This window comes from Leishmania braziliensis, chromosome 33 (assembly GCF_000002845.2).
Source record: "Leishmania braziliensis MHOM/BR/75/M2904 complete genome, chromosome 33".
Taxonomy (NCBI): domain Eukaryota; phylum Euglenozoa; class Kinetoplastea; order Trypanosomatida; family Trypanosomatidae; genus Leishmania; species Leishmania braziliensis.
This window is the reverse complement of record NC_009325.2, coordinates 215077-227278: the sequence shown is the minus strand read 5'-3', so window position 1 is coordinate 227278 and position 12202 is coordinate 215077. Positions and strand designations below refer to the sequence as shown.

At 49.5% G+C, this 12202-nt stretch overlaps 6 protein-coding genes across 6 annotated transcripts; 1 reads left to right on the top strand and 5 right to left on the bottom strand.

Moving 5' to 3' along the window:
- Positions 1-172: 172 nt before the first annotated feature.
- Positions 173-526, bottom strand: LBRM_33_0680 (conserved hypothetical protein; the record flags this gene model as incomplete). Its single annotated transcript, XM_001567788.1, has 1 exon — positions 173-526. One exon carries the CDS (start codon positions 524-526, stop codon positions 173-175), a length of 354 nt encoding a protein of 117 aa, XP_001567838.1.
- A 1369-nt stretch (positions 527-1895) lies between these two features.
- Positions 1896-3329, bottom strand: LBRM_33_0670 (conserved hypothetical protein; the record flags this gene model as incomplete). The annotated part of the gene is made up of 1 exon (XM_001567787.1): positions 1896-3329. The coding sequence occupies one exon, from the start codon at positions 3327-3329 to the stop codon at positions 1896-1898; it is 1434 nt and encodes a 477-aa protein (XP_001567837.1).
- A 1034-nt stretch (positions 3330-4363) lies between these two features.
- LBRM_33_0660 (conserved hypothetical protein) lies at positions 4364-5272 on the bottom strand (the record flags this gene model as incomplete). The annotated part of the gene is made up of 1 exon (XM_001567786.1): positions 4364-5272. One exon carries the CDS (start codon positions 5270-5272, stop codon positions 4364-4366), a length of 909 nt encoding a protein of 302 aa, XP_001567836.1.
- Positions 5273-6260: 988 nt separating this feature from the next.
- Positions 6261-6641, bottom strand: LBRM_33_0650 (conserved hypothetical protein; the record flags this gene model as incomplete). The annotated part of the gene is made up of 1 exon (XM_001567785.1): positions 6261-6641. The coding sequence occupies one exon, from the start codon at positions 6639-6641 to the stop codon at positions 6261-6263; it is 381 nt and encodes a 126-aa protein (XP_001567835.1).
- Positions 6642-7050: 409 nt separating this feature from the next.
- Positions 7051-8355, bottom strand: LBRM_33_0640 (conserved hypothetical protein; the record flags this gene model as incomplete). The annotated part of the gene is made up of 1 exon (XM_001567784.1): positions 7051-8355. The coding sequence occupies one exon, from the start codon at positions 8353-8355 to the stop codon at positions 7051-7053; it is 1305 nt and encodes a 434-aa protein (XP_001567834.1).
- A 2832-nt stretch (positions 8356-11187) lies between these two features.
- LBRM_33_0630 (conserved hypothetical protein) lies at positions 11188-11760 on the top strand (the record flags this gene model as incomplete). The annotated part of the gene is made up of 1 exon (XM_001567783.1): positions 11188-11760. The coding sequence occupies one exon, from the start codon at positions 11188-11190 to the stop codon at positions 11758-11760; it is 573 nt and encodes a 190-aa protein (XP_001567833.1).
- Positions 11761-12202: the final 442 nt, after the last annotated feature.

The window sequence follows — 12202 nt, the reverse complement described above, 5'->3', positions numbered from 1 at the left end:
GAGACGCGGATGGCAAACAAGACAAAACAAAGAGAATAACCATGTGTATATCATCGTGTCGGCTCCACCCACCTACTCACCTGTTTCGAGACACCCAGCTGTGGTGGTGGAAGAAGAGGAAGTCTACATCATATCTGGGCATGTGTGTGTGTGTGTGGCACTCTAGTCGACCTCACTCTCTGGCTAGTATCTCAGCAAAGTCACAGTAGTATGCTCGATTTGTTCCTGGGTCTCGCATGGCCATCCACATATCGTCCACTTCCTCAGCCGAAAGACATTCGTCACCACTCATCATGGCAGAGCGGAGCTGAGCCTCTTCCAGGTAGCCCTTCTGCTCCGTGTCCAGTGCCTTGAGGGCTCGAAGCAGTGTAATCTCCTCCTCCCGCACGCACAGTGATGGAGCAAAGCTTACGAGACGCTCCGCAGAGAGTAGCGCAGGACCGTCATCGCTGGCAGACCTTATCGCGGCGCAACCCTCAGTCGAAAACTCATGAAGAGTCGGCCCACCTATCGTTCCCGTCATCATTGCGTCCACTAGAACGTATCCCAGCTTGCGACGGTCGACAAACCCAGTCGACGGGCCATCCTCCTCGACAAGCTCCACGATAGAGGCCACTTGCTGATTCGTCACATTTAGGCCCAAGGCTCGCGCCAGGTATCCTACTTGCAGCGTAGGAAACCACAGCTCCGTCGGCGGGCTTGACAGAGGTGACGGCGAGGCATCCAGAGCAGCAGCAACAGCAGCGCTCGACGAGCGTCCTGCAGCTTCTGTCCCCCACAAGACGGTCGAATTCATGGCGCCTATCACTTGAGCGAGTTCTTCAAACTTTTTTTGGCACTTGGCACGTCGGTTTGCCGAGCGCTGCTTCCCAGTCAAGTACGCGATTGACTCTGGTAGCGCGGCTGCAGCAGCGTCCGCAACGCTGGAGCGTTTTCGAATTTTCCCTTTTGAAGATCCGCCCGTGGTGGAGCGACCATCTTTAAAGCTCTTCGCAGAGCTTTGAGTCTTTGCTGAGACGGACATCGCATTCGTGGCGAGTCGGTTGAGACGCACGTGAACAAAAAGAAAAAAGGATCACTTGGCACAGAAATGCTGTAGTGACCCACAGTCTTCTCCCCTTCTTGTTGGTCCCACTTCACAGCGAGTAGCAGCGTAGGAAAACGGGCCAGACGATACACGTGGGGATGGTGGTGCAAAGAGAGGAAAAGGCGATGGAAAGAGACAGATCATAAGACAGACATGGTGAAGAAACATCGTGAAGCAAGCAGTGAAGCGCAAAAAAGAGAGGTACAGAGAAGGAAGATGACGCAGAGAGGCGCGGAGTTTGTGTATCAACGGTGCACGCCAAGGGAGCGGAGCAGTTACCACTCGTCCGTGCTTTCTCTTTGTGAATCAGGCATAGCACAGCAACAACAAAGGCAATGCACACTCGAGCGCTACGATCTTTCCTTCGACTCAAGAACTGTGTGGCTTCCCTATTTGTGGTTTGAGTTTGGTGTTGTGCCTGAGACGTACACAGGGTATAAAAGGCGAGGGTATATTGTTCCTGCATGTCAGTTGGTCTTTTTGGTGTGTACAAGAGGGTGGGAGAAGGTGTATGAAGGTATGCGCTACCTACACCATTCCCGCAGCCATTTCTCCCGTGTGTGGAGGGGGGAGTGTGTTGATGTGTCTTACCCGTGCGTATATTACTTCTAACAGAATCTACAGTAATGTGCAATCAGTCTCTGCAGCCGTCTAGGACCCTGCATGAGAACACAGGGTCGTACAGATGGCGAAACAGCGTGCGTACACGCCTTGCAGCTGCCTTATGGAAAGTAGCCACTCAAGGGCTTCTCCTTCCCTTTTTTTGCCTACCTCTTCCTGTGGGTGTCTGTTTTGACGCTGTACGGCATCATAGTATAAACATCTTCACCAGAAGCTTTGAGATTCGCGCATAGGGCGATGCGTACTGCTCACGCAGCAGCGGTGCGCCACCATAAATGACCTCCGCTAGGCAGTATACAGCCGCAGTGAAGGAAAAGCATGTGATGCTATCGCGAATGGTCAGCGTCGCTGCTTGCTTCGTCACAAGTTCCCCACTTTCCGCGGCACCGCGAGCGCTGTAGCCGTCCAATGTGAGACAAAAGGCGAAGATGTCCCTGAGCTGCTCTCGTGAGATTAGCGGAAGTAACTGACGCTGCCGAGCACACTCCACAAACGCGTCAATGCTCATGCGGGCATCTTCGGTACGACACGTAGGAAGGCACCGTACCGCGTGACGAAAGCACTGTTTTAGCTGCGGCGTGAACTGGCGGAGAGCCCGTTGCACCTCTGTATCATTGCTGTACGTTGCTACAATGTCGGCAAGGGTCGGGGGCGAGGGGCAGACACCTGCCGCTGCCTTCGGCAAGTCTGACGCGGCTAGTGGGTCAGGCGGTTTTGCTGGTGGGGATGGAGCACTAGGGGCAAAGCGAGCAGCCTTGGCGTTGACCAGGAAGGCTCGAGAGGCTTTGCGACGTCGAATGCGGTGCTCCACGGCGGGCAAGAAATGTTGCGAGAGATAAGTGCAGAAGGTCTTGTGTACAGAGGCGCTTTCGTGTCCGTTGTGGACAGCAACACGAAAAACGACGTAAAGCGCACGTGGGAACTCCGTCTTCGTGATTGATCGGAGCCGTTCGTGCACAAACAAGTCCCTCCGCGTGGCAACCGGATGGAAAAGAGAGTCGTCGTTGAAGACACGCGGAAGCAGCAAAGTGCTACCATGGCGCCGGTCTGTGCGTTCGCGTCTACCAGCAAAAGGCAAATCGCGCAGAACCGTCATCCACAGCAACTCGGGAAGGAGAGGACGACGCCCGCGATCAAGAGCGCTGTCGCGCACCATCGTGGTGAACTGAGGCAGGTGTATTGCTGGATACAGCAGCTCGGCATCCGCTACGTGCGACGCTGCGTAGAAATCAAACACTTGCTCCACACGGGGAAGCAGATCCCGTATTGCGTCTCTAGCAGAGAACACATCGCCACCCGCTGCGTCCCTAGTAGCTGAGCACTCTGCGGACAGTACGGAAGGATACGTTACCTTGGCAGTGTCTATTGACCGCGGCGCCGCACCTTCACTAGCTGAGGTGTCCACGGCTCTGGTAGCCGCAGCACATATTAGCTGTTCGCTGGCAAAGTCGGTTGTTTCCTCAGCCCCCAGGAGCTCTTCCGTGCGGAATGCTCCCTCGCATGCTCCAGTGAGACTCCGTATGACCAACTTCCGACGATTCATGCGGGCTACAGAGTAGTCTTCGCGGGTGACGAAAAGTAGCTTAGCCTCGTTGAGCTGGCGGTGCACCTCCGCATCCATGCATTCCAGCTCGGCTTCCAATACCTCTTTCAGCGTTGTCACCTGCCTTCTGAGAGCACTCGCATTATGATGCAACTGTGTGATGCGGGCCTCGGTGGGAATCCAGCAACTCACAGGTCAATACCGATATGAATGTGAGCTAGAAGAAAAAAAAAATTGACGATGGCATCGATAACGTTGGTGACACGCAGGGTGGTAGGAAAGGGGAAAAACGGAAATGTACTTCGAATCTAAAAGGGGCTAGGAAAGAAGTAAGATATGTCCTTGCTTAGTCCGTACCTCCTCACCCCACCAGAGGAAAGGAAATAATAATAAAAAAAAAAAGAGATGTAGCGCAGCTCGAGAAGAGCGGTATTGTCGTACCCGCTGCACCGTGAACGCTGGAACATATGTGGGTGGCTCTAAAAGAGGGTGTCCACGCCAAGAGAAGGAAGAAGAGTCAGAGGTCGCCTTGAGCATGCTTCGGGTTGGACAGCTCAACCTTATCCACATCATTGACGGACACCTCTCAATGCATCCTTCCCTTCGACTGAGGTATTTGGAAGCGTAGTACGCCCTCAGAGAAACACGTTGACCAGTGGCACCGTCCGCCGCATAAGACCTCTCTCCAACAATGAATGAGCTCAGCAACACCTCGCTAGCTCGTCTGCCCATGACGCGCAGAATGCGCTACCATCATTTCGGGGAGAGGTTCGCTTTCAGTTTTGCATTTTTGCATCAAGGTAGTGAACATTCTTGGGTAGCACTAATCCATACAGCAGGACGAGTACATCAGAAGAAAGTCTCACACCCACAAGCACACGTGCCTGAAACGAGGAAAAGGCTGAAAGGCAAAGTGTTTTATTTGACAAGAAAGTACAGGGAAAGCCTGACTGGAATCGCTCATACATGTAGCCACAAGTGGCAGCCTTTGAAGACGACACCCATGATTGCTGCTGCCTTCTCTGTATTGAAAATCGGGGGCAAAAACAAGACGTTTAGAAGGGGCGTAAGGTGACCATGTACCTGAGTAGCTCATCTACTGAAAAGCATCTTCAGGAAAACATGATTCCTCCATTGTACATATCTGCCCTTTCTATTGCTTGTCCCTCACGCCGAGCCTTGGTTTGTTTCATAACATGCTGCAATACGCCATTTTGGAGAATGCCAATACGCAAAGACATGAGTTTGATCTCAGCCTGCACCTTGACCACCGCTTCCTTCACCTGAATGAGTGGAGTCGTATCCGATATCCTGGCCTGCCTCTCCGCAATATCACGCTTCGTCTGGTCCAGTAGCTCACTGATCTGGTTCAGCTCCACTGACATCTGCTGCACGGTTTGCTGAGCCACGTTAGCTGAATCACGCGAGGTGTTGAGTTCGCGCAGTTTCACGCGGTAATCCTCCACCTGATCAGAGAATTGCTGCGCTAGCGTTTGTTCTCGTTTTTGTATCCGGTCTCGTGACTTATCCATGTCACTCGCAAGGCGCTCAAGCATCTGCTTGACATCAGGGTACATGTTCTCTACAGCTTTGAATAAAACAGTGGCGCTCTCGATACGCGAACGCCAGTCGTCTAGGGAGGATTGGCGCACCTGAAGCAGCGGGGCGACACGCTCCACCTCCATCTTCCACTCTTCTACATCTACTTTGGGCGTTGGAGGACGGTCTGCATCGCTTTTGGCATTTCGACTCCCACTAACAGCGCGCACGTAAACTTCGTCGTCATCGTCGCTGTCGATCACAACGTTATCCTCAATCTCGTCCGCACCCTGCTCGTCCTCGGCGTCTGCTACAGCAGCTAGTTCATCGTATCTGCTCACCTGGCTGTAATCAATTGGCTGAAAATCGTATCCAGCGCCAGAAATCGCTGCATTTACAAGAGCAGAGAGTACAGCCAGAACTGCCTCGCCGCTGCCCTGCTTCAAACGGGTTGGTGCAATGTTTGGGATTGCGATGTTCATCGAGCGCAGCTCTGCTAGGATCGTCGTCGAGGAGGCGTTCGGGTCATCAAATTGTCCGGGAGCGTCAACCTGGTGTCCACACAGCTTCATGAGCCACACACATAAGGAGGTAAAGTAGTAAAACTGGGCATTTGGATTGTCTATTGACGAATGACCTAAAAAGTAGTAAGGGTTGAGGGGACTAAAGGGCGGCTTGAAGCTGCGACAAAAGGCGCTTTCGTAGCTAAGCATTCGCAACTTGTCGATAATGTCACTCATGGTACTGTCATCCACTCCGAGTGCACTTGTTGCTCCAGTTGCTCCCTCCATGGGCTGCTTTGTTAATACTGCTGCGTCCTCGGACATCGTTACAGCGAAAAAAAGGTTCGGTTCAGAGTGATATTCAAGCGATCGGACTAAGCAAACTAAAGCACTCCAGCCAATAAAGAGAGATGCGAGATGTATGAAAAAGGTATAGTTGAGACAGCAAAACACATTATTTGCCAGGCTCCGGCATTATTGTCGCAGCAATCGCATCACGATACACATTTTTGCAGCACAACGTAGACGCGGTAACCATAAACAACAGAAGATTGCACATCAGATCTTTTTTCTTCATATTTCAGCGCTCCTACTACCGAAGGAGAAAGAAACACCGATTGCGTTCGAACTAGGCACGGCAAACACTGTGTAAGTCCTCACTGATCTCCAGCTAAGAAGAGCTTACCCAATAGTCTTTTTTTTTTTCACTGTTGTATTGTGTCGGCTTCGTGCGAAGCACCAAAAAGCTAGTATACATGAACAGAAGCCTCTGAGACTACATGGAGAACAATTCAAATTAAATAATAATAATAATGATAAATTCAACCTTTTTTTCGGTTGACTCATATAGAGTTTCAAAAAAAAAAAAAAATGAAGACACACTAACGAGCCGTATCGTACCTCCTTTTTTATCACGGAGGTAGAAATGGCAAAAGAAATGTATCTCTCAGTTTAAACACATCTGTGCTCACTCATCGTCTTCGTACCTGGAGAAGAAAAACTTGTAGTTCTCCACGGTATCTTGCTGCAGCGTACCGCAAGTATGAGGAGAGGAGGCCATTGACGAAACAAGCGTCCAGCCACCCTCCTCCTCGAGCGCATCCAGTAAAAGAACCATCAAGCGCGACACACCCTCGGAGTCGCAGAACTGACCGTCCAGTTTAATCCTCCAGTGATCAGGATTCGACAAGTACTCGAACTTTGGCTGACTGTTGCGAATACTCCGAGTGGACGTTGTCGAGGCAGGAAGTACATTGTTGAGTCTCTCGATGGTGTTCTCTTGCACTGGGCCGAGTATTTGAATCTCGGGGGAGTTGAAGAACATGTTGACGATCAGATTGCGAGACATTGTCAAAGCGAGAAAATTGCGAATCGCGGTGGGGCCGTTTGGGGATGCTGCGTTTTGTTTTCTATTCTGGAGAAAGGTGATTGCAATGAATGTGTATCGTTACCTGGGCGTCATCTCAGAAACAAAGAAAGACAAACATGCGCAGGACAAAAGTGATAGATACTCATCTGAAGAAAACTCCTCAACACCAAGCCTATGTGAGCTGTAGGTGATTGTTAGCAAGGGGGTGTAAATCATGGCTAAAAAAAGCCATAGCCTCCCTCTTACCTGTTATTCAATTGTCGATTTTATTCTAGCACAGCTCCTTGCTTTCATAGTACACTGGTCAGCCAGTGAATTCTGCTTAACTAAAGAACAAAGTTGACCTTTCTCGATATAAGAACACTCAGAGATGTTGTATGCTGATTGTCTAAGGTGTAAAAAACTGCAGCGTTTTCGCCCACGATGAGCAAGTTTCGCGTAGTATGTTGACTATAACACGCTCATTATCATTCTGCGCAGCACCATTTCTGATTAAGGTAGCTGCCTGTAACGCCTCCTCCCATCGGTTCTGAGAAAGGAGTGTGCTCGCGAGTCGGTCGAGATTGGTGATGCTGTTCATCCATGAGGGAGTCTCCACTGCATTCGAAGATGATACTAACACCGACAGAGAGGAAATAAAAGTAGGTATTTTCAAATCGTAGTCGGCACAAAAAGCAGATATCAGCTTTTGGAGATCCCTCTCTTTCACTAGAGCGGCCTTCTCACACACAACGCATTCAAACCGAGCAAGATCTTTGTCCATCCAAGTTTGGTCAGACGACACAAGCAGTCGACAAGCCGATTCGAAAAGCTTTACGGATATTGCAGCAGGACCGAACGAGCACAGCAGCTCTAGACAGCTCATTATAAGACTGTAGTCGCTTGTTGCTATGGCGCAGTGAAGAAGTGAGCGAACCAGCGAAGGGGATGTGCGAAATCCCAGTTCGCGGTGACTTGTTTCAATTACATCTTCGTACGCTTCACCGTCGTGTACAAGTCGAGCAATTCTGTATTCGTATAGCTTCTGCTTCGTCTCACGATCAACAAGCTGCTCTAGGCTGTGTAGTATTCTAACAGCTTCTTTCCACTCCCGCTTTGAAGGACATGCGCGAGCAACTGCAGAAACGAATCCACAGTACGCTGGCTTTTCCTCTTTCGGTAGAAAAGCTGGGTTTGATGCCATTTGGTGGGAATCGTTGTCTTCCCTTTTGCTCAGTAGTGAAGTATAACCCGGTGCAAGAGTGTTGTCTCTCGGCGCAACGTCAGCTCGACACTGGCGGAGAAAGTCTGCTAACTGCAGCGTCTGCTGCCAAAGTCCTCTGGCTACAAGGCATTGACCTAAAGCTTCACTTAGTTCACATGCGACTCCGCTGTCCTTGTTGAGGTCAAGGAGTTTCACGGCTGTCTGCCATTGGCTGTGATTTACCAGTGCCTTGAGAAGGAGCGCTGTTGCTGGAACGTTCTCAGCATCGAAAATTGATGTCCAACGTTTTAGTTCATTTGTGTCCCCGACATTCTTTGAAAAAAGTAGCCCGATTCGTTGTGAGTGCTCAATGTCTAATGGAGAACCGCACTCAAGCAGGGCGCGTCGGAAATGTTTTAGTGCATTTTCCCATGTGGTAGCTAGCAAATGCGATGATGATGCGAGAGAACTACCGGTTGTGCTAAGCAACACGTGACTTGACGCTTTCATCTCTCTTGCACACTCTAGAACAACTCTTTAAGTTCATGCACCACTATTGGAGTACGCAATCCATCATGACCAAAGTAAGAAGTAAGAGCACATGTTAATAGAAATAAGCTCAAAGCAGCGCAACAGAGCTATGAAGATTATGTCACATGTAATGACGGTACCACGGTGCAGCTTTAGCCAGCGCGTATGTGTATGTTGCCATGACGGTCGAGGGAGAAATGGTGAAGACTTCAGGGAGATAGTTCACGGAGCGCAATGCACACCAGTACCTCTCTTCCAACAGGTTTGAGTGCTGCCGATTCGAAAGCTGGGGGAGAAAGCGTCCGTGAAATTATCACAGAAATGACGGTGTCCTGAATGAATAGGATTCTGCAGTAAGTTTCGCCTGGCAAGCAGTCTCTCTCTCGCTTTATACCCTGTGCCACTCTTGGCAAGAGAAAACACTCTTTGAATTTTAGAGTTTTCTCTGATCCCCTGGATCCGGGAACTGGAATCGGGCTCGCTTTCGTCACTCACCAGTTTGTTATTCATTCAAAACGGCTAAGCGGGGGAAGGGGGTGAGGGGAATGTATGAAACCTACCCTCTCATGGTGCTTCGCCAGGATTTGTGCATGTTGTCGCCGCATCCTGTCTCCGCGCAGCTGGAGTCAGGCATACCGCAGGGGGGGGGAGAGAGAACCACACTTGCATGCTCCCTTTTAAATTGAACTGTTTGCAGGGCTGCACATTGCGTGGCTTCTCTTTGGCACTTTTCATTTTGAAAAGTCAACAGGAATACGATTGTAAGCTAAAAAAAAATGCCAATGATTACGCGCTGCTCGGTTCCGGTGCTGAAGACAGAATTTGCGCTTGCGCGGGCAGTTGAAGTAAATGACATGCGCACTATGATGTGTTCTTTGCCTTCCATGACAATGTCGCCTAGCCCTGCCAGCCGTGGTGAAGTCAGGAAAGCTGAGCGACTGCAGTAAGCCCTCGGGTGCAGGTGCATCTTAGTGAATGACATTACCTGTGGACTTGCAAAAGATCACTTCGCACGGGGCAAAAGAATTCAGCAAACGACTTCCACTGCTTCACTCAGGGTAGTGTGGTACGTGAGGAAATGAAGTGCTCGGACTTTGTTGCCACGTCACAGATTTCTCTGATCTTTCATTCACACTTGCCATCGCCTTACTAAATGAAGAGTTTCAGCGTTTCCTGTTTTCTGGCACGGAGCACCTAGATTTTTTTCCTTTTAGAGGTACCATGCAATATCGATGTTACCCTCAGCTACCTGCGACCGAAGTTCTGTATTTCTGAAATGCATTAATACTGTGACGGTAATTAGAGCTACATCTCCTCAATACTTTTCTCTCCAAATTCAACTCAGCGCCTCTTGAGTTCGACTTTCTACTTGCACGAGAATGCGTTTGCCAGTGAATATCACCCAATTTTGAATACGGAGTTACTTCAACTTTGAAGCAGCTTCGAAATTCCCGAACACTTTGAACACCACTTTACACCTCACTGTCCTCCAATACCATAGCATACATGTGAATGTCTTTGTGACTCTTAGATCTGTGGATTACTGTTTTTCTGGCAATAAGGATACGACACGATGCTTTCTACACTGATGTTAAAATACTTGCACATGATACCACTAAGATGTCCTCAAGCTGTCCCTCTTACACTTGTTTCTTTGCAACCTTCTAGATCTGCTAATGGACCGTGACAAGAAGGGGCTTCCCAGGTCGGTATCAAGGCCCGCTCCCACTTTTTGAAGAAGCCCAACAGCCCCCCCTCTCCCTGCCCAATGCCGCGCCGCTTCTGGTGGTGACAAGGGGTGCTGTGCCCACGACGCAGGGATGTCAGGGCGGTGTATCGCTGCTGATGTCGGCGGCCGGGTCCTGGACGGCGCTGCATCGGAGCGGCCTGCGGCCAGTAGCATGTTTGCGCCACCCGTATGGTGGGCGGGGTGCCGGCGCGATGTGGGGGCGTGGGGTGGGTGTGGGGTGGGGCAGGGGCCGTGCCGGGGTGGCTGGGCCGGCGCATTGCTGTGGCGCGTATCTCGCCCAGCTTCGCGCGACGCAATGGGCCTGCGACAGGCGGGGTATAGAGCGGATCTGAACTTAAGTTGTACAGCAGTAGATAGAAGTGTTTTTAAAGGAAGTGATTCTTTGATCTAAAAATGATGTATAATGCAGTGCACAGATAAGTGCTAGAGTGAAGAGTTATGTGTAGTCTGTGGTGCGCAAATGTAGATGAGTGTTAAGCAGTTGATTGTAAATGGGTTGCATCGACATTAGAAGCCCTATTTTGCTGTATATGTATCTTGACAACTGTGGAAACTGTCTTTTATAGAGGAGGAAACACACAAGCATAGTGTATTGTATTTGGTACACCGGGCCAAGCCTTAAGGTTCTTGCTGCGCGTATGTCAACGAGGATTAATCTCAGATTGAGTTTCGCTTCAGGATCTGACATCGCTGCTCGCCAGGATAGAATGAATCTATGGCTGCAGAACATTTAGCAATCACTGTTGTGTAACTTGTGTGTGGAATTTCACATGGTCACAGAGTACAGGTGTATGTGCTCTTTTGGATCATGCGATACGCTGACATATGAATCAGCACCATTTATGTGCCTTTTTTTTTTTGCGTTGCTGCTTTGTAAAGCAGCTCTTACTTATGACATTTCGCTGCATGTGACTGACTTCTTGAACTAATCCCTATGGTTATATATATTCTTGCTTATTTTTTCTTCTGTTTTACTTGTGGCTTTATAATGTCTTATCTGTTCATAGCACGAGCTACTCAGGTAGCTGGATTTTCTTTACATTCTACTCTCAGGCGTCACGATGCGCTACACAACTAGAATTCTGGACCAGACTACTGGTCCACACAAAGCGTACAAGTACACATACATGCCTGACCCGCGCAAGCTCGCCCCTATAGAAACATCAATGCGCTCCGAAGTACTGCCCGTTGTGATTCGGCCACCAACGTCGTATGTGCCAAACCATGAGGTGTTTTTGGAAAAGGCTGATGTCCATCGTTTAGCCCCAACAAGCGATTTCAAAGCAACATTCAAAGATTGGAATGACTTGATGACGTGTAGCAAACGCGAGCTCCGCACACGCGGTGTTCCACTTCTTACGCGCCGTGCTATCCGTGCTGCAGTTCTGGCTTTTCAAAACGGTAATCCCCCTGAGCGCTTTGATACGAAGGAGGAATGGCTATATTATAAACAATTCAAAACGAAAGACTATAGCTATCGCATAGTGCCGGAGTTACCAGAGAAGTACCGCCCTCATCAGAACGGCATCGATCAGGCCCCTGTTCCTAACTATAACGAAATCAATCAGATGCCGGAATGGGCTGTGAAAGAAGAAAAACGACTTGCTGAGAAAAGCGGCGCAGCACGCAAATAGGTATTTTCACATGAGTACCTCCAGTTTCTCTTGGTGGTGTGCGGAGAGGAAATCGGATACAAAAGACAAAGCAACAACAAAGACGCTAGTTAGTCTTCCTTTTTCCTGCATGGAGACCTAAGTGTGGAAAATAGTGAAAAACTGCTGTACTTCACTCTGATTGTCAATCATGCTGCTTGGCAGTTGAGAGCACTCGTGCTTCTCGGCTATCTGAAGAGCTATTTAGTCTGTTTTGCAAACACTATTGTCGAGCACCTTTGCAAGTACCATACTCCTCGCATCGTGGTCAAAAATGCGATATGGAATCTATATGCACTCCTGCCTAGTTTTCCTTTTCCCCCAAATGCTTTTTTTGCAGCAGTATTGCTTATTTTTCTTCATCAGCCTTTCAAAACTTATCGCTTTGGTTGTCGAAGCTTTAGAACATCAGCTTGGTGACGGT